A 21,379-nucleotide genomic window follows, 5' to 3' on the forward strand; every position below is an offset into this window, starting at 1 on the left:
AGGTTGAAGATAAAACTGCATATAAAAAAAGATCTATCATCTTTTTGCTAATTTACCATGCTTGCCAGCCTATAAGGGTTATCACAATTATCAGAAGTCTGATGAATATTTAAGCTAGGGCCAACTGGCTTCAAGTGATCTCAGACGAAGCTGCAAAGTGGATGACTTCACAGAATAAGAAATTCTGCAGCAGAGAAGTTTTAGTTTCCTGGGAGGCATGAACCAGAAATACAGCCTGATAGAGAACTGGTACAATACAAAGGTTATTGTTATAGGAGTATCTTGTCCAAAGTCACCATTTTCAAACCATGCAGTTTGTATGTAAGTGCAAAATGCAGTAAGCCAATACTTTGCCTGCTGTACAATCTGCAATGCAATACACAGTGATTGTGTCAACGCGCAATGTACACGTGTAATGCTTGTGAAGGATTGTTCCACTATCTGTAATTCAGTATTTTTTCTATTTTTCACACATGCCAACTGTGACATAAAACATGTTGTTTGTATAAACTCCACATCGTGGGACAAATCATACTCTCACCTCAAAAACTGCAACATTTCTAGTGCTATTTCACTAAGTAAATATTAAAGAGATTTGTGAGTATGCAGGAGGGTTTACACTCACTTATTACTCAGGATGTCATGTATTTTTTATTCAGTGAGAATAGCTAAAGTTTTTGATATCAAATACTGATTTTTGACAAATGCATTGGCTTAGCTCTTGTCCAAACAAATGTACAAGATTTTCAGCTAGGTGTAATTTAACAGATGACAGAAAACCTGGCTCATCAGACAGAGCCAAAGGAGGTGGGCTCTGTTTCACTGACACTTGGTGTGAGTACTGGCAAGACCTTTCCCTTCACTTTTCTGTGCTCCTCACCTCACTTAACCCAGATAGTCAGACTAAAAGCTCTCCAGACATGGATCCTTCTGTACTACATGCTTTACTTACCACCTAGTGCCACTGGGGCTGGTAGACATTACCTTAATACAAACAAGGAATATCTTGCCAGGTGTAAAAACTCCAGGTAAGTAGAAAATACAGTTAATAAAGCTAATACTGGCTTTACAGTACATATCTTGGTATACTCCAACAAAAAATATAAGCCTTTTTATGTAAACCTGAATGAATATTGGTCAAAATGTATCAAATACATCAAAAGCATGCATATGCTATCAGTAAGATCACGGTATCCTGAAGTATCATAAAAATGAGGGGCTGAAATTGTGAAATACCTGAAAAGCAGCCTGTTATCATAATATAGCTTATCTCTAAACTAAGGTAATAATTTCTGGATATTTAAACAAATGAAGCACCTGTTTACAACTATACATCCTGATAAAATAAATAACTTTCTTATTAATTAACATTTTTAGTAGAAATGAATCCAACTCATTACATCAACCAATGCGATACAGCTGCTTCATTGCTGCATTCTCAATCACTGTCATTTTCATATCACAGTTCAATATCATTCTTTAACTTGCCTTCATCCACAATTAATATGGATATATTTATCAATATTAAAATTCCTGCCCTCTGGAAGAGAACCAATGCTTCATTTGGAACTACTCTAATCAACAACAATTAATTTTTTTGAAAGTCAAAACATTTATTTAAAACGGAGATGAACATTCCAATATATTACAGAAGAAAACTGCTTACAAAAGAAATCCTAATCTATTTTTAGCACACCACTTACTTCTTTTATGACAGCTTTAATGTACAGAGATGCCTTTAACAAGAAGTACAGCATGAGAATATCAATACTATTTCACAAAATGAATCACTAATAAAAAGAACATCGCAGTACTATGTTATTAAAGAAAAACTAAAAGAGATTCAAAAATTTTGGTATGTTTTTCATAGGCTGTTACTTGTTCCATGTAGATATTACATGGAAGCCATACGCCACAAGGAAGACAGCCATCCGCCTATCTGAAGAATCAACATTCAATCTTCAAACCCAAGATTTAATAACTCCCAAAGCACATCAAGGACACATTCACGATGTTTGGTAAATAATTTTGCAGCAGAAACCAAGCATTTATTTTAAGCTGCTTTGCACTACAAGCCATTGTGAGAACAGTCATTGAGGCAATAATAAATAAACATATGGTGTTGGTATAGGTTCAGCAAGTTTTTTCTTCTTAGATTTCTATTTCCGCCAGCACATGAAGCAGCCCATGTAAGTAGAAAAAAAAACCCTGTTTCAGAAATGAGCATGGATTCTTTGTCAAGATTTCTTAAAGATCTTAAGTCCCCAACCATTACTGTAATTAGTACTATAATAATCCACTTTTCTATGACATCAATCAAAATAAAAGCAAATTCAGAATGCTATGGCTAGGGGAATACTTTGTATATATTTGTTCAAGGAATTAGTTTTGTCTGGAAAGGTAATAATAAAGCAAATGGATACTTGGGACAAACCAGCTCTCCAGTCAAGCAACTTCAGTACAGAAAATTAAATGGCCTAGCAGTGGCTGTTCTGTATTGGACACAGATGAGTCGCTTACTTCAGTGAACACAAAAGAGAGTATCCCAAGAGAAATAGGTCTGTTAATGTCAAACTATGCAAACATTCCAGTAACTCTCCTTTGCTTGAATCTACAGGGAAGTGAATGCCAAAAAGCAAATGAGATATTAGACTACTAATCAGAAAGACAAAAGTTGTTCAAAACCATGAGCTAAAAGCATTGTTTGGTGGCCCTGCTAGGCAGGGGGGTTGGAACTACATGATCCTTGAGGTCCCTTCCAACCTGGGTCATTCTGTGACTCTGTGATTCTGTGAAAAGCATCTTGATGTGAAGGCAAAATGTGCTCCAAATGGATGGCAAAGATTACACAAATAAATTACCTTTGCTTTAGCAGAGATGTAGACCAAACTTGGGGCTGAGCTACACAAATACATTTTTTTAAAAAAAGGGAAGAGGAGAGGGTGGCATTATATCAGATAAAGAAAGGTTGAGTGTTTCTCTAATTCAAGATAGAAATCAGGGGTGTTTTTTGACCTAAAAGAAAAACAAGTTGGTGACAGAGAAGACTGTGAATGTAAAGAAGAAGGGAGAGCTTGAGAAGGTATTCAACTATATGTGGATACTATCAATACAAGATTTTGTATGGAAATAGAAACAGACCTGCAGAATTAAGTTTCTGTAGTGATAAAATCAACTCAGCTCTCAAAGAATTAGACTTTGGCAATTTACATTCCCCATCATAGTTCAGAAATAGACTGAAAAGATGAAAAGTGGACACAGAATGGACTGACAGAAACTATAAATACTGGCAGACTGTAAACCACAATCAAGAATGAAGACATCCAGGAACAAACACCAAACAGGGAATCAGTAATGGAAAGCACTGAATGGCAGAAAAGCTTGATGAAAGGAAGATCATATAAACAATGACTTAAAAACTGATTTCTAGCCAATAGGCATCAATAGATATCCTTCCTAATTCTGTTTGCAATGAATGATTTAATTCTTGATAGCAGGGTCATATGCTGGGAGAAACCTGCCTTAATTGATGGTTCTGCAACATATATCTATCAGCCTCAGACAGTGATTACACCCTCTGGAAAAACATCTTTTTTGCTGAGGAGAGCCTGAAATGTGGAACCATTATACATGTCCTAAGATGTCCACAACAGAAAGTGCAATTAAAAAAATGAAACTCATTAAAAATGCTGTTAGTAACCTCAACAAAGTCCAAGACAATGATCAAGAAGGAATAGAAAATCAGTTAACTTCAGAGAGAGCCTTGAAAAAAGCTAATTTCTGCAGAATGCTCATGCTTGGATTCTCGCATTACCCAAGTCTCTAAAAGTCAACAAAACTCCTACAGCAATAGCACACTACTAGTAAGAAACCAGGAGTAGCAAAATTGAATTAGTAGCATTGCAATAACACAATACACAGGTTACATGTGCAACACCGAAGCATACACTGCACATATCATACTCATAGTTCTACAAAATACTATCTTGTTTTCTTCATTGCAAAGCTGGATGCTACTTCTCCACAACAGTTCTCCCACCACACAGTAAAAACTCCACTGGTCACCTGGGATGGTTCTAATACTACTTTTACCTCATAAATACTTTGAAGAAATTCTTCTCATCCCACTGTCTCTGATCAACTAACAGTCTTCACAGATGTCTATGAACTTCCTGTATATTCTCATTCATTTCACTTTTCAATTTTCCGTATAAAAAGTGCTATTCAAATTTAACTTAAAATAATTTATTTCCAAAACTCTCCAATCATTTCTTAAGCCATATTCATATGTATAGTACCAGGTTGTACACATTTTTTAGAAAGATGTCCTTCCAGTTCCTCTAGGAGTGTGCTACAGCAATGTGTTTTGTGCCCCTTCACTAATACTATTTGTTACATTTTTTCACTCTTAAAAATCATTTCTTGAAGCTTCAACGCATTTTGTCTGGTTTTGGTTAAACTATTCCTCAAACAACTTATCTCCTTTAGCACCAGTTCCAGGCTTTTCAATATTAAGCCAGAGAAACTCTTATTTTAAGCCTTTTGTTAAGTTCCATAATTGTTCTTCTCAGCTTTGCTGGTGCAAACATAGAGAAACTGAAGACACAGATTCTGACACACAAATAGCACAAAACAGAACTATCAGAGATGGCAACTTTTTCAGGTGCCTGCAACTTAACTGTAGTAAGAGTCAGAAAAGATTCTGAAAGAATTTTCCCAAGGTCTGTTATTTCCTTTTGGAGAAACCCAGCAATGCATCTACATATATTCACAAACTATTTTTCAAAGGAAAATAAACATATTCATGCAGGCTGGTGAGGCAGAAGGAATGGTAGGGATACCACACATTGAAGAAGCTTGATAGCTTTGACAACAAACTTGTTGAGATCTGACAGTGCTGGCTATATTGGGATAATGGGAGCTAACTCACCTAAGAGATGTGAGGAGACATGCTTCATCTTTTTAAAATAGTGTGTGGGAAGATTCAATGAACCCCTCAAACAAGCTTTCTAACAACTCCCCACACTTGAAGCTGGAGTGCACACATTAACTTCTAGAGGCTGGACTCCCTACTGTAAGTAGAGTTTCATTGCAGACGTTAAGGATGTGTTAGAATGCGTACCAATCACAGTAGATTTTCTTATGATTCAGTATTCCTGACATTTTGGAAGATATCCTTTAAAGAATCTAAGAGTAATAGAACAACTAATTCATCACTGAAAACTCTCCATAAAACACCAAAATCACAAGGAAAGTACGATTTAGTCAGTATGGCAATGGAGCATATTGAAGGATGAGGTACACAGGAAGATCTCAACATTGTAGAAGTTAAGAATGTGTGCCAAACTGTCAGAGCTCAAGTCAGCCTAAAGCATTTACCTCACCCTTTAAAATACACATTTCTGATTTTCTGTAAAATTTATCTGCCTATATTCCATTACTACCAAACTTCACAGTAGTAAAAAGTCTAGTTGACCAGAAATGGTGGTTAGGGGCTTTAGTAACTACATTATTTAAATTATATATTTTATATTTATATATATTATGTAATTTATATATATAAAGAAGCCCAGATTTTGGTACCAGAACTCTACACCATCCCTATAGCAAACCCTTATCTCTAAACTGCCAGTTTCATTTGAGGAAATGTGGAAAATGCAGCATTCTACTAAGACATTTGGTTGTAATAAGTGATTCTAATCAAACAGTTAGAAAGAATGTGATCGCAGTTAATTTCTATAGTGTCATAAACAGATGGGAAATGGGGAGCATAGAGATTAGTCGTGCACTTTTAACTCAACATCCTTTTTTGCAGTCTGGATTGCAGTTCGATCAAGCCTAAGTGACATGATGAAAACAATTTTAATTTATTCTGAAACTATATTCAACTAAAGAATACGCAATATAGGAAGCAAGCTGCTCTTTTCGGAAATGGGATTTGAGGCAGCGCAGAGTGAGGAACAAAAGTAGCCAGACGCCCATCTTCTTCTCCTGAAAAGTTGTAGGGGTAGTATTGGGGCTTCGCTGGCAAAATGGAATTTCCAGTGGGGATGCAAAACAAGCTCGAAATTTAAATAATCTACATCTTTTCTATTTTAGATTTAAGTACAGCAAAACCGCTACTGCTCATTTCTCCTGCAGATCAAGGGAAGAAAATACCAGTGTGGGGACAAAATATTTCAAGCAATTTTTCATACACTGACAAGTAGTAAATTAGGGAATCTTGTAAGTACAATACAGTAGTCATCTCCTTCTATTGATCACGTATAATTTACATCTTACAAAGATGTGAATTCTTGCATTCTCACTCCACAAGGAAAATCTCAATGATTTATTCATTTCAAATAAAAAATAGAAGGTAGATGAGAAGAATTACTTCACAGGCTGTAGCTTTCTCAGGGCACTAGTGCTAGGCTCTTCTTTCGCACTGCCCGAAGGGCCTTTGTGTGCAAGTCCCTCTAATTAACAAGGTGAATCATGCAGCAGTTCCCTAATTAGTGAACATGACAAGCCAATGGAAACAAGCAGACAGACCTGGAGTACAGATATGGTCAACAAAAGGCATAGCAACATGGCATTAAAAAAAACCCATATATTTCATGTAAATAAAATACAAAAAGTAAGACATCTAGCATAATGCCTAATTTTCCTTTTCATGTTTTATGCTTATACCTCATTTATTGCAGACATAAATAACGACGCAATAAATTAAGGTTTCCAACTGCAAGCCACTTCACCTCTCCAAAATCAAAGCGCAGCTATCCTACATGAATAAGCATCTGCTTAGGGGGCATTATTTGTTTTCTCTCTTGTTTTCCTGCTTTAAAGAACTGCAGTTGCATTAAATTTAGCACTTTAAGTGTCCTTTAATCAATTCATTTTATTCAAAGTTATTTTTTCTTGAAAAGCATTACATTAATAGATGAAATGAGTGTGATAGTTGCACTATTAGGTGCATTATAAAAACGCCTACATTTAAAATATGTAAGAATCCTTAACTTTTGTATAAGGATAAATAAATAAATAATAAAAATGAATAACCAAGTCATCAGATTTGCATTAAAAAGGAAATGAGATGATCTAAAGCGTACCTCCTTATATTCACCTTTTCAAGTAAATGTTTTTTAGTCTTTCTCTCTTCCTTCCGCTTTTTTCAGAAATACTCTCCCCATCTCCACAATAACACATGCAGATTTAATTTATTTTCCATTTATTTCAAATTGAATCTTTGATTTAGATCTTAATGATCTTGCAACACATTACAAGTCTAAAATGTGCATCATCAACGGCAGAATAGAATTAATCACAGAAGAACACCACTAGATTCTTTGTTCTTATTCCTTAGCGCATCGTAATAAGCAAAGGAAACTACAGACTATCCCTTTATTACACCTTCATCTTCCTAACAGTCTTGAAAGTAAGCATTTCTTCTAATTGGGTAAAATTTCTTTACAACCTAAAATTTACATTTAGAACACTAAAAGTGCATAAAAAGTCTAAAAAAAAAGGCTGACTTCAGACTACAGTTGTTCTAAAAATACAGGATTAGAATACTGGCTCTTAAGTAACAATGGTTCTACATGCCTTTAAAAATATTCTCTTTTGGCTATAATCTTGAACAATATTTAATGTTGTTTTAGCATAGAACTGATTAACTGCCTCCTGCTTCAAAGCAAATTCAGTAGAATTCACAACACCCATTACAAAGGATCATGAACAGAAAGCTGGAATCACTACAATCTGTTTGCTGTGCTCTTTTTTTCCTTAGCATCCCTGAACTTCCCCAAACTTCTCTTAGATCCCATTCAATATAACCATTCTTAAGACAGCACAGAACAGCTTTAAACATAGGCTAAGAGGTATCCTTTTTTTACATCAAGGCACAATGGATAATTTGCTAACTACTGAACTATGATCTGCCATATGCACAGAGGAAGTTATTCAGCAAACAACCTGTCACAAATGCTTATTGTTTCAGTAAGCAACCCACCAAAGGACTCCGCTTTATAAAATGCATCACAAACTCTGGAACACAATTTATTATCAAAAACATTGGTAATTAAATGTGAAATTATTGGAACAAAAATTTGGTGTATTAAAAAGCTTTACATTCTTCTTTCAATCTTCAATAAAAATTAAAGTAAAGGGTTTAGAAATTTATGTAAAATATGCAATACAAAAATTCATTCAAAAATAATATTTTTTTAACTTGATTTGTCATCAAAGAGTATATAGACAGATTCTTTTATACATAGGTAATTACAAAAGTATTTTGCATCTGAGTAAAGTGTTAAATGTAGCCAGCAACAACAAATTCCAGTCATTCACAGGGGATGCTTTGATATGAGATTATATTTAATACCAGAAAGATAAATTCTGTCTGTTGTGAATAGTGCCACTGATGTCAATAGATTTATTATTCCAGTGCTGCAGCAAAGTGGCAAAGAAGAATTCAATTTCCAATATTTTAAATGTTAGGAACAGACATTATAAAAGTGACAGAAATTCACTAAAATGCAAGCAGGATAAAAATAATAATCTGTTACACAAAAGAGTCAGATTATTCTACCATTTAGACCATAATCTATCACATCATCTCCACATTTCCAAATGACATCTAGCATGCTAAGCCAGACATTTCCTTCTCCACTGGAACTCCATGTTTAGAGGTTTTGTGTTTAAAACTTCAATACTAAGAGATTTCTCCATAGAGACAGGTGGGTAGATGAGCATTTTCTACTCAGGAATTCTTTTTAATGCCTCAGTTAAAATTACCAGAGAATATCTGTGAGATGTACATTCACTTATTTACAGCTGGGCAGATCACAAAACACATCATAAACTATAATCATTCTAAAATCATAAACTAATGGATGGTAAATTTAAGAAACATACATTTTAGATAATAATACTGTTTACAAGATATTTCTCTATGCCCAAAACATGAGCAGAACACTATCACATACCACTGAAACCCCACCATCTCCTACTGATCAGTTGTGTGACTGCACACAATACACACAAAGCTTTAACTCAACAGCGAAGTATATTTTATCTCTGTGCAGATGACAGAGATTAAACCTTGACAAAACTGGGATTAATGACTGTTCTCAGACAACCCTGCCAGAGAGTTTCTCATGACCTCAAATTACCCATTTCTGAGCAGTACAATCTCTGGTACAATCCAGACTTCACCATCCTAAAATGATTTTAACCAGAGACTAAATGAGAGTAGTTTACAGAGCTGACAAGTGTAGCTTCACACTCTTTGGATGTCTTCCATGCAGCTCTGTATCACCTCAGATTTTTAAAAAGGATAAATGGCTACAAGATACAAACATTCGAAGGATAGACTAGTGACGTTTCATATTCTTAAATCCTACAGAACACTAAGATATCAGAGAAACTCTGACACTTCAGTGTACGGAAACATCAGTGTAAACGTACAACATTCCTCAAAAACTGATTCAGAACTTCCTGATTATTTCCATAAAAAACTAGATGTTTATCACAAACTCACCAACAAAAATGCAATATGCAATGATGCCTTTTACATGTTTACATTTTAGAGAACCTTATCTTCCCTTGGTAAACACATACTTGATGGATGAAAACCATACTGCTTTCATTGTAAATGGCAGTAAAACTTTTTATTTTTTAATCTTTAAATATATTATTATTAGACAGGGAAATAAGTTGTAGGAGTATGTTGTGCAGTATCTTGTTATTCTGCTATGATGAGGCAACTATTGGCAGACTCTTCCACAGACAGACAAGGGTCTTTCTGATAAAAAGACTAAATTAAGACCAGATGTTAATACGGCTTTCCTGTCCTCTGTTACTGACCAGCCATCTGACTTGCAACCTAGGAGAAAAGTGTGTGTATATACATACACACTCACAGACACGTACAAACACACACACTCCAGCCATGGACAGAAATGCTTAGTATTTAATAAGTCAAAACTGACACCCTACTGTTAACTATATTGAAGATTCAATAGTAAAAGTTCAACCACAACAAACCTTGACAGTGACAACAAAGCTGATATTCACATTTCTCCATAATTAATACACAGATGTACATAAACATAAATTGTCACATTCTTGCACACACACTGTGAAAGGAGATGCTGACAAATAAGAAAATTACAGGACACCTTTACAAAGCGGACCTACAGAACCAGATTACTTCTTGTATAAGAGGCCTGTGAAAATCAAAGTCTTGCTTATAAATTACTTAGAAGTGCACAACAGTATCACATACACAGACTTCACATTTCTCAACAATGTGCTGGCAAGGAAGGTTAAAGTTATCCTTTAAAAATGTTATCGCTACAGTTCCAAATTTAAGTTTGCTTCAATAAGCTCTTTCATTTCCTACTAACAGGCCAGAAACACCAGACATTTTATGAAATGCAGTAAATTCTACCAAGAGTGTGCACTTCAAACGAGGGTCTTCCATTGTAAAGCAACAGAAGATGCAAATGCCCTCCCTGACTATAACAGGGAGTAGATGTGGGTACCACGGGTAGATCTCTGTATGTGGGTCTTGCACAAAAAAGCAATGGAAGATTTGTCAGCAGGAGGTATGCAGCTGATTGCTGATGGCCAGCTGCCTGCTGCCGGTGCAATGTGCAGCACCCAGACTGAGTGGGCAGAGGAACAGAAGATTTAGTAGGTGCGTCTCCTCCGCCGCAGGTCACGCCATGTGACTGGAGCGCCCCGAGGAACTGGGGGCAGATGAAAGCTGGCAGCTGTGTGCTGCCTCAGGCCCTTGGAGGCTGCCAAACAGGGCTTACAAACATGTTAGCTCAGCGGCAGAATTAAAGCCCTCATTCAGGCTTATTTTGGAGCAAGAAACCAATGCGCATACAGAGGATGGGGGAAAACTTGCCCTGCAGGCTGAAGCCTAAGTACACCTTGACCTCTCCCTGCAAGCTGCAGTATTGCAGGGCAAACTTGATGAAGGGACCAAAATAGCTCATAATTTGTATTGTCTTCTCAGTAACCTCTTCAGGTTCTGACAACCAGACAGAGCTGACATTTGCTGCCCTCTACTTATTAAATAGGCAATCGTATTTTAAAACCTAAAGCACTATCATTTTTCCAGATCAGCAGGGGAGTAAATCTGTTGCAGTTTAGATAAAACAGTTTGGTGATTTTTTCACATTCACATTTTGCTTGAAATTAATTCTTTTTTCTTTTTTTTTTTTTTTTTAAAGATGTGCCAGAGTCACAAATTAAGCTCTCTTGTTTCTCCCTGAAGATGACCCATTTTAGACAAAATACCACTGAGCCAGAAAGAGAACTGGAAATTCAGTCTTCACGTCTTCCTTTAGGAAATTGATCTGATATATATCTACATACATATATATTCAAATACATGAAAGAATGTAAAAGTGTTTTGGAGGAGGAAGTGTTGCTGAACGCAACCCTGCCTCTCACAGAACCTCTGGGTGCCATCGTGAAGACAAAGCAGAGGCAAAGCCAAACCACCCTTATGGCAAACCCCGCACCACAGAGGTGGAAGAAAACTGTTCCCTTTGCTATTCTCTGTGCTCTGCAGTCAATGCACCCAGAAGTGGTTAGAAACAGAGGGGCTGCCACCCCCTAAGCTGCCACTCCCTTGTTTGGCACAGCCACACAATGCAAAAACAGTCATTTTTCCTCCAGACACAGAAAGAAATTTGCAGGGGATCTGAAAGGTTGAAAAATCCTTTCATGCACTACCTCCAGAAAACTCATTTTACAAGAGAATGTTTCTATTGAATTATTCTGGTGAGATTCTAAGCAGCTTCTTCCAGCATTGGAGAGTCCTTGAAGAAAGCCCAAGTTCTGTACATTTGTATTTAAGTAGTCCTGTTATTTCATAATGACAGACTGCTTGTTACAATGATCCTTTACAAAACAGGGCTCCAGTGCTCTGTATACCCATCCCTTTAGCTTTTCAAAAAGTAAAGCACATCAGGTAAAGCACCCTTTGTAATGGCTGTCACATTGTTTTGAAATATTCTAATATAAACAAAGTGTTTCAGAACAAAGTCAAACTTCAGTTTGGGAATGAGTCTCAAATCTTCCTCATTAGTTTTGTTGGAAAAATCAGTGTACAGATGTAAAATTTTGTTGGGAAAGGTGAGAAGAAAGGATCTAGAAAAGGAAAGCTAACAAATATACGTGACTGCTACTTGTTCTATGTTCCCAAACTCGAGGAGAACAACATGGGAATCTTTCAGTAAGAAAAATACTGTAACTCATTTGCCTACACAGCTGCTAATGCCTCAACTAGCAGATTGCATCAGAGCAGATACATTTGTTATATAAAATCTAAGGAAATCAGCATGCTGCTGTGTTGAATTGAAGACCGCTGCCTTTCCAACACCTCTTCTAGAAGCACTTTTACATTTGACATTATACACCAGATAAGTACTGGACAATTCTTGACTAGACAGTTTTCTCTCTTATTGCTCTGTTCTGTTCAGATCATTTGTTGCACTTTTTACATTGGTCCCCATTTGCCACCTCTTTCAGCGCTGCTCATAAGCAATCAGAATACAAAGACTTAGGTCTGACATGAAGTAGCAAAACACATCAATAGATACCAAAGAACCTAGTGACCCTTCTTACACAATGCATACTAAACTGTATGCAACTCCAGCAATGGAATCTAATGAAGTTCTAAGATTTTCTAGATGATAATTAGTTAATTAGTGCTCTTAACTTATTATAAAAGGTATCAAATATAGAGTTAGGCTGTTAAGAAAGACCATGAGTTTAGCTTGTACATAAGTAGAAGAGAATTTTGTTGCATAATGTTGCTAGTTACAGTGACACAAATGAGCTTTTCCCTTATTTATTTTTCTTTCATAAAAAGCAAACAAGAGCCAGGTACTGTATATGCACTAAAATCATGCACCACAATGGAACTCCAGCAACGTGATTTTAAGAAAGGAAATTACTACATTGGACAGGATTGGATTTAATTTAGATTTGTGCTAGACTAATGAGGTAACGCTGGGTCAGAGCTAGGTCAGAAAAAAGACCAGAAAAAAAATCTAGTCCTTGACTCAACTCTAATTAATATAACTTTTACCTAAGCAGGAACAAAACAATTTGACTCAGTTGGAAAGTACTATGGCCATTCCCTTGATTTCCTGGCTTTATTTCTCCTTTGTCAATTACTCAGTTTTCTGACTCTGTACAGCACAGGTAACACCACACTTCACCTTCAGTCAAACACCTGCCATCAATTCTGCTCTAGGCACAGGGAAAGAGGCTGGAAGAGTCAATTTTACAAGAAGAGTTCTACTGAACAGTAATACTACAACTGCACAAAGATCTTAAGTATCTCAGAAACACAGCTAAATATTGTCAATACTCACTATCTTCAAACTAATATGCAGTTTTGAAGATCTACACATTCAGGTTCCTGTGCAATAAACGTATTTATTATGAATAAATTGGTTATAGACAAATCATTTCTTCATCAGCAGTATTTGCATATGCAAATACAAAGCTGTTTCACTCCTGCCCTTCCCAGAAGCTCATATCAACTCCAGTTATCAGAATTTGTGACCGCTATCATAATATATCTGTACATCTGAAGTAATCTCTGCTCATAAGGAAAAAAATACATTTCACATAAAAGCAATAAGTTGGATAACACAGCAAGATTTTCATGAAAGTATTTTAATTGATAACAGACAGGATTGCTTCTTTCTATGATGCAAGTTCAGCTTTAATATTTAAAGTCACTACAACTTCATAACTTCAGGAAACCTTGTACTCTAGAGCCAAATCTGCAGTAGTGTTGCACAGGCTTAAAGCGTACAGGAATAGTCCAAGCATTTTTCTAGGTATAGAGAACAGAACTGTGGTAACAAGAGTGGGTACACAAAATGACTGCTGGATAGTGTCCTGCATGTATTGACAAAACACCGGCATTCCTTCTGCATCACACCTACAGTATTAGTAAACTGATGCAGTAAAACATTTCTGAAACAACCAAGTCCTGAGGACACATTGTTGCCTAAGTATTGCAGTATTTCAGCCGCAGTAATTCACTACTTCATTACTATCACATTCCCAGTTATTCCTCGCATCTTATGACCCTCAGGTGGATTACACAGCTAAATGGAAACTTAATTCAAACTTATTTCAGTTAAAATGCTCAATTTCTCATATGGTACAACAGAAAACTTGAGACATCTCATCACAAAATCTAGCAAAACCTTGAAGAACCTTGTTTTTGCTAAGGTAAAAAAAAAAAAAAAAAAAAAAAAAAAAAAAAAGAATTTACTCAGAACAAAATCCTTTTCATTTGCTTCTCATTTCAGTAATGCCTTTTCAATGCATGAATGACTGCAATAAACTATTATTTTTTTTACAAGACACCACACCTACTGAGTTGATCTATAGGTATTAATGTGGTGACAAGAAATTATTCAAAGTAAAACTGATTTTGTAGAAGTGTTACATACATAAAACTAGAGTTTCAATACTTTCACTAATAAAAGTTGTTTTACGATTTAAAATTCCTAAAGCATTTAAATAACTACAAAATACATCACACGATCTACATAATACGTAGTTCATTAGTAGTTTTAGACAAAAGAAGGATCTTATGGCTCTCCCAACAGTCCAGATGTTTTTGTGTACGTACCTCAGCAAAGGATGCATTTCAAAACGTAAAACTTAACCAAATACGTCTGTTACTACAAAAGACAAGGAGGATGACAGCACCTGGGTGGAACGAGTACCACAGTGATGTGGAGACTATGGAAAAAAACTGCCTTTGGTCTGCTTATGCAAGAGCTGGGTACTCCCAAAGCTCCTCACCAGTGTAGCAGTCAGCAGCAGTAACAACTTAAACATCACTGTTAGCGGACTATTAAACTTCAGAAAAATGGGATGCCTGCATGGATAAAGGTAAGTGGACAGTCTTCGGTCTCCCTGTGAAATTAGTAAGGCTTCTATTACAAAGATCAACAGGCTTGTGATTTCACTTGCATGGTTAACAAGTACATCTGAGAATAGATTCATCTGAGTGTTATCTAAGCTGATCTAGGTCCTGGATACACGCCCAGACATTTATGGTGTCTGGTTTAAGATTTTATTATTATGCAATATTCTTGGTTGGTGATGACACAAAGATTTTAACCAAGTTAATCTTTCAGGATCAACACACTCAGCTACTTCTCTGTTAAATTAAAGATTTTTAGTCATCAGATACTGAATATGTAGAAAAATATTCATGACAGAAAGGATATTTAGGATTGAACCTCCTCTGTCTTTCTTTCAAGTCATTCACATGATTAACTGCTAGGTGTAGACTCAATTATTCCTAATCTGGATCAATCAGTTATATGGCCTATTTTATGTCCCATTTAATGAACCTTCTGAATGGAAATTAGAGAACTCATTTTCTTTAACTTTTATTTGTGACTTTCTATTCTTCCAGTCAACTTCAGCATATTTTCTAAAACTTAAATTTAAAAGCTTCAGTCATGGAACATGAAGTAGATACTACTCACAAACGATTCTGTTTCTTACACTAAGATATAATACAAGTGAAACATTTCAGAATTTGTTACAAACAATGTAAATAGTTTCCTGAAAGAGGCTGGATGGAAAATGTGTTTTACGAGTTTCTTAAGTAAGTCTACCATTAAAATCATGTAATGTGCACTGGAAAAACCATAGAAAGCTGGACTAATTTAAAAGTGCAAAATGGAATTTTAAGCAATGAACCCTTCCTACAGGTGCACTTTCCTACTGCTTTGACTCAAATCCATTTGAAACAGGCTAATGCTAAAGCAAAATAAGTCAATCAAACTGAAATAAGAGTGGGTCGCACTGACTTAAGTATAATAGTGCTAATCTTTATGTGCGTGAAACCTGTTACATCTGGTTTCTGTAATAAGACCTTCTGTATGTACGTTGCTCTAGAAGTAATGCCTCCTAATTAGCTTCTTTTATACGAGTTTTGTTTCAATTTTGTGGTACTTAAATATTTTATGTGAAAGTCCCTAAGACAGCTGAAGAGCCATAGAACTCTAATTACTAAAAACAGATACATGCCTAAATTTCTTATGGTTTCAAGTATGTAGAATAAAATTCAACTTCAGAGAGAGGCAAGGTGCCAGCAAATTATATGCTTTCATTAGAAGGGTGGGAAAAAAGGCAGGGCTGATGTACAAGAGAAGAGAGTGCAGCACTCAAACAGAAAACCTGGTATTCACTCTGCATTTACTCAAACCTCGTAGCATTTCTAGGAACACTACTACTCTAAAATCATAAAACCTAATAAGATTATCACCAAGCTACTTGCTATGTCTTTAATAACACCAGTACTACAATTACTTATAATGCATTTCATACCCATGCTTTTATTCACATGACAGCACTGCGTCGCTCCCTCTAGTGGGTAAGAAATGCAGCTTAAATGGAAATACCGGATTTTCATACAAGAGGGAGGTATTCCAGCAGCTACACCAAAAGCAAGAACACTGGCTAGAGCACAAGTCTTCCATCACAGCTATAAAAAGAGCCAATAATTCATTCTATTAGAAAATTTATTTTCTAGCCCTGTTGTTTACTCTCCTATCTCAGGTTTCCAGTTAAGAAGAAAAGAACTGCAGTGAATAGAAATACTGTCACAGCAAGAAATGCATTTATTTCTAGCACACTTTCATTTCCAGCAGCATGGTAGTTTTAGTTCTCAGCTCAAATGCAAGTCTTACCAGACAACAACTATTTTCCACATATTTTCAGGTGTGATTTCCTTTGCATATATGGGCTGCTTACTAAGCTCAAATAGTCTGTGTCTTCTCCTACCAAATAATTCAATCTCTCTGTATTTCAATAGAAAGTCTGACAATTCCAACACTGGATGGCCTTAAGTTTATAAGAATCATAGTTACAGAATGGAAAGAGACAAACAAAAGTTAACTGCATCCTTGATTTTTTTTCTGCTACAGGTATAAAGAAATCTGTATATGTAACGGAACTACAGAATACTGCCAAAAGGGAAAATAAACTGGAGGAACAGGTCAATAGAAAAAAAAAAAAAAATGTGTTATATGCATTTTTCTGTATATATTACCCTCTAATCTGTTATTATTACCTTCTAATGCATATATCCAAATAAGTTAGCTAGAGAAAAAAAGCATCAGTTTGCTCCATACGATGCCAATTTCTTTTTCATAAGAACACCTTTCCATTCATAGATATATGTTAGCCTTTTTAATTTAAGTCACAAACTGATCCTAAGCTATAAGGTGCCTTAAGCAAAGGATCATCACTCTCATTTACATCATGTTAAGGTATACTAAGAATAACATATCAAAACTTGAACTGAAATTATTTTATATTTGTTAGATTATTGTAATTTAGAACAATGAGTAAATGGTCCACTGAACCACACCGTACAGAGAATGACTGGCAATTACACTACTTGAAAGACTGTTGCCACAACAGAATTGTTAAGTAACACATTTCTAAGAAAGTGAAATTTAAAAAAAAGACAAAGGCATATATTTTTGCACCAAAATCTAATGCTGCTGTCATCAACAACCCAACAAAAGCTAGAGCTACCTAAAATGGAAATGAAAATGTAATGTATGGAAATATTCTCTTATAAAATTTCCTTAGGCTTCACATGTATTAATGTATTAGTTTGCAAACATTAAGATCAAAGGCAAAGCAACAAATACATCCTAAAAAGTTTTTAGTCAGATTTTTATTAACGATATACAAGTAGCAAGGCATAAAAAATTAATATGTTCAAGCCTTGAAATGTCAAGTGTAATGATCTCTAGCTCTGCTTACCTCCTTTGCTTTTTGTTTCAGTCTAGCTTGCTCTGGGTCCTCTTGCCTTGAGCGACTCTACATGTTTAAAAAAAAAAATGGGGAAAAAAGGTTAACAGATGGTTTAGGAACCCCTCATCTGTTGCAGTAAGTTAAAAGATAGCAAAGAAACAGGAACAAGATAGAAGGTGTCAAAGGCGGGATACTTAAATTCACAGGGGTGCAATTTCAAATGCATAGGCCTCACCAAAAAGGCCGTTAAATATTCAGTTGTAAGTAAAATCTACTCAACATTTAAATTTAAAAACAAACAAAACCAACACCTCAATTTATTTTTCAATTCTAAATTTTCCATACAGGTTTAGATTTCAATTACTTAATACCAACAAACTAAAGTGTCTGAGAGCAGAACTGACACCTTTTCCCAATATCTGATCTTTTTAATTTGTCAGTGAGTGACAGAATTATTTTAAATTAAATTAAACCTACAGAAATAAAGACAACACAATTTGTATGAAATTAAAGATGTAGGTAGACGTGCATTATTATGCTTCTTTAACTGCACGATTTGGCAATATTCAGAAGTTCCACAAAAAATGTTGTCCTGGGTACCTGAAAGATTGTATTATTTCATTCTTTGTTTCAGATTTAAATTGATACTGTTTACATAACTCCTAAAAGAACAGTTCCTTTGCTCTCTCCCTTCTCTGCCTCCTTCTAGATTGAAGACAGACCTGAAACTTGAAAGAGTATTAAACTGTAAACCTACAAATACACACTTTTTTTTTTCCTTTGTTTGATTTTTTCATAGCATTTTACATTCGGAATTGACAAATACATGAACTGAACCAGTTGAAGATAAGTTTTAACGGGAGGGGCATGTGCTATTGTGGACGTACCCGGAGAGTCTTGTTATCATTTCAGAATGAGAGTAATGATGACCAATTTATCTACCCTCTTCCTTGCAGTCTTATTTATTTCTATTTGGGATTAATTTTTCTGCTAATACGTCCATGCTAACACACATATGACATATTCGCCAATTAACCCGACTTATCCCGGGACCTCAACTGTCTGGGGGAGAGAGACACAAACATGGATGCCATCATGTCTTCTCTCAATTTACTGCTGCGTCACACACCTTATATACCATCCTAAATCCCGCGCAGATGCATACACCCGCTATGCAAAACCCGATGCATGAGAGAGAACCTATACACACACCTACCTAAACCCCTAGCCCACTAACTCTTAACCTACAGGCCTAACTCAGCTATTCTAGAACACTCCATCTACTCAGAACTACTGTATGCACTCATAAATCCTTGCAAAGACAACTTAGCACCCCAACACACATACAACACATAATGGTAAAGAAAGCTCAAATTAAACAACCAGGAGGGTTTTAGAAAATGAGAACAGTGCGAGAGTCAAATGTGTTAGCATCATTTTCCAGAGCTACCTACCAGTGATTCTGTGCATGTTAACATAAAAGGTTGTTTGACAAGTCAGTGTCTGTAGTGAAGCAGTGAGATATCAAAACCTGTAGATAACTGACGACTGAATTAGACTCTCATATTATAGTTACACCAACAAAGAAAGAAACAATTTTAAGTAGACTGAGATTCTTTTTAAGTGTTGTGGTCAGATAAAAAGAAAAATGCAGAAATGCGGATAATCTGATCTAGTTACTTTTTAACAAACAAAAAGACACATTCATGAAATACATGGATATGCCAGAGAGCTGGGGCTCTATTTAGATAGAGCAATTACTCAGAACTTGATTATGTTAATATCTATTTGGGGTGGGGGGAGATCAGTAAGTTGCTTCTCAAGGAGATGGACTAAGGTATTTAAGATCTAGGCTGAATTAGATCTTTACTCTGTCATTTTCTGGTGACAGTTCAATCACTGTGTGCCTCAGTTTCTCCAGTATGATGTTTGGGAAATCAGCTTTAGTTCTTTCATGGCTTTTTGATGATAAATTTATAAGTACAATGAACTTCTATTGCTTTCTGAATCTCGCAGAGAAAGCAGTACAGAAATACAAAGTGTATTCATACAACTATATGAAGCTGAATCATTTGCCAAATGCAAAGCACAAGTTAAAAGCATTTCAGCTGAAGGAGAAAGCATGGAGTCCTTGGAGAATCAAGCTGAGACTTATAATAACGTTACCAAGTTTCTATAAGAAAGTGACAGAATCCTGGAAAACATACCAGATCCGTGTTGCATTCAGGGACATAGGGAGAAAAAAAAAATAAATCAAAGCAACAGATACAAAGTAACATCTACATTTCCTGGTCTCCATCAGTGAAGGAAAAACTCTGAAAAAGTTTTTTTTCTTTTTAAAGTAGTTTGTTTTTTTGTTGTTGTCTTCTTTACATTTAAAGATTATTTCTTGTGCTTTGTTTGTTTTCAGGAACTGACCACATAAAAGTAGATCTGGACATCAGGACAGCAGACCTTTTATACGCAAGATAAATAACAGAAATTGCTACTTAGGTGAAAATGTGCACTTAGTTGATGAGTGACATAAAACACAGAGAGTTCATCTCTAATGAAGTTTTAAAATACCAGGTGATGTCAGATATCAGAACCCAGACTAAAAAGTGGATTTAGAACTACTTTTACATTCAGGATAATGCAATGAATTTCTGGTTATTCCTTTAACCATATGAAATGCTGTTTTCTAAGAGCTCAAGCTCTTGCTTCGAATAAGTAGAATTCCAACTTTACATTGGATGTGTCACTGCTGGTGTAAGCACTATACTAATAAAATTAAGGAATTTCTACTGCCATTTTTCTGTTTGCTGTTTTCTGGATTTTTGTTTTTCTGTGTGTGTTCAAACAAATGCTAGTAGGGATTTTCCAACAGATTGTTCAAAATAAAATGTGTTCCTGCAGACTACTGCATCAGCTTGAAAATCAGAAAAGGCAGTGAAATAAAATCAGCATGCAGAGACTAAAATGTGTTAAAGGAAAAGAAAAAGGATAAACAATAACAATTGTATTAATTCATTTTATGATCTAATGTAACTCACAAAAGGCTTCTTCAGTACTGATGTAACGCAGTTAAAAGGAAATAGAAGCAAACAAAAATGTCAAACTTAATAGAGGTGGCTAGATAAGCTTTAAAAATGTCACTGGCTTCTCTTTACACTCCATTCCACATGTAAGCATCTTTTGGTCCTGTGAAGTTTGAACAATTTTGCAGCTATTCAGCTCTTGTAGTGCCTGCATCTCCCCTATCATTTTTATTCACTAATTACTTTAATACTTTACACTTACTTTCATCAAGACACAACTTAAAATTGTTCCTTTCTTTTCATTCTAGTTTCCTCCTTTTTTTTTTTTTTTTTTTTTTTTTTTTTTTTTTTTTTACTTTTATAAACTCATCTGATACAGTTGACTTTGTCTTCTTTTCTCCTTTCCCCACTAACCTCCAAAAGTTAAAATGCATCTCAATTGATTTGTTAAAAAATAAAAAAATAAAAAAATTCAAATAATCCATTAAGGCACCAATGCCACCTCTGTGTTCCCTCTAAAGCTTAAGAAACACCCACCAGTC

At 35.5% G+C, this 21,379-nt stretch overlaps 1 protein-coding gene across 4 annotated transcripts in view; it reads right to left on the reverse strand.

Moving 5' to 3' along the window:
* The window catches only part of LOC107319318 (transcription initiation factor TFIID subunit 4-like), a 121,415-nt gene that overhangs the window by 43,576 nt on the left and 56,460 nt on the right, over window positions 1-21,379 (reverse strand). For 3 of the 4 annotated variants that reach the window (XM_085551827.1, XM_015874042.3, XM_085551833.1), the window contains exon 13: window positions 17,830-17,886. In XM_085551827.1, coding sequence (XP_085407953.1) covers window positions 17,830-17,886 — 57 coding nt within the window. Of the gene's footprint in view, window positions 1-1,592; window positions 16,538-17,829; window positions 17,887-21,379 lie in introns of those variants that run through there. The other variant, XM_085551828.1, reaches the window with a different exon arrangement.

The sequence above is a fragment of the Coturnix japonica genome, chromosome 6 (assembly GCF_054131305.1).
Source record: "Coturnix japonica strain WE chromosome 6, WE-NBRP24, whole genome shotgun sequence".
Lineage (NCBI taxonomy): Eukaryota > Metazoa > Chordata > Aves > Galliformes > Phasianidae > Coturnix > Coturnix japonica.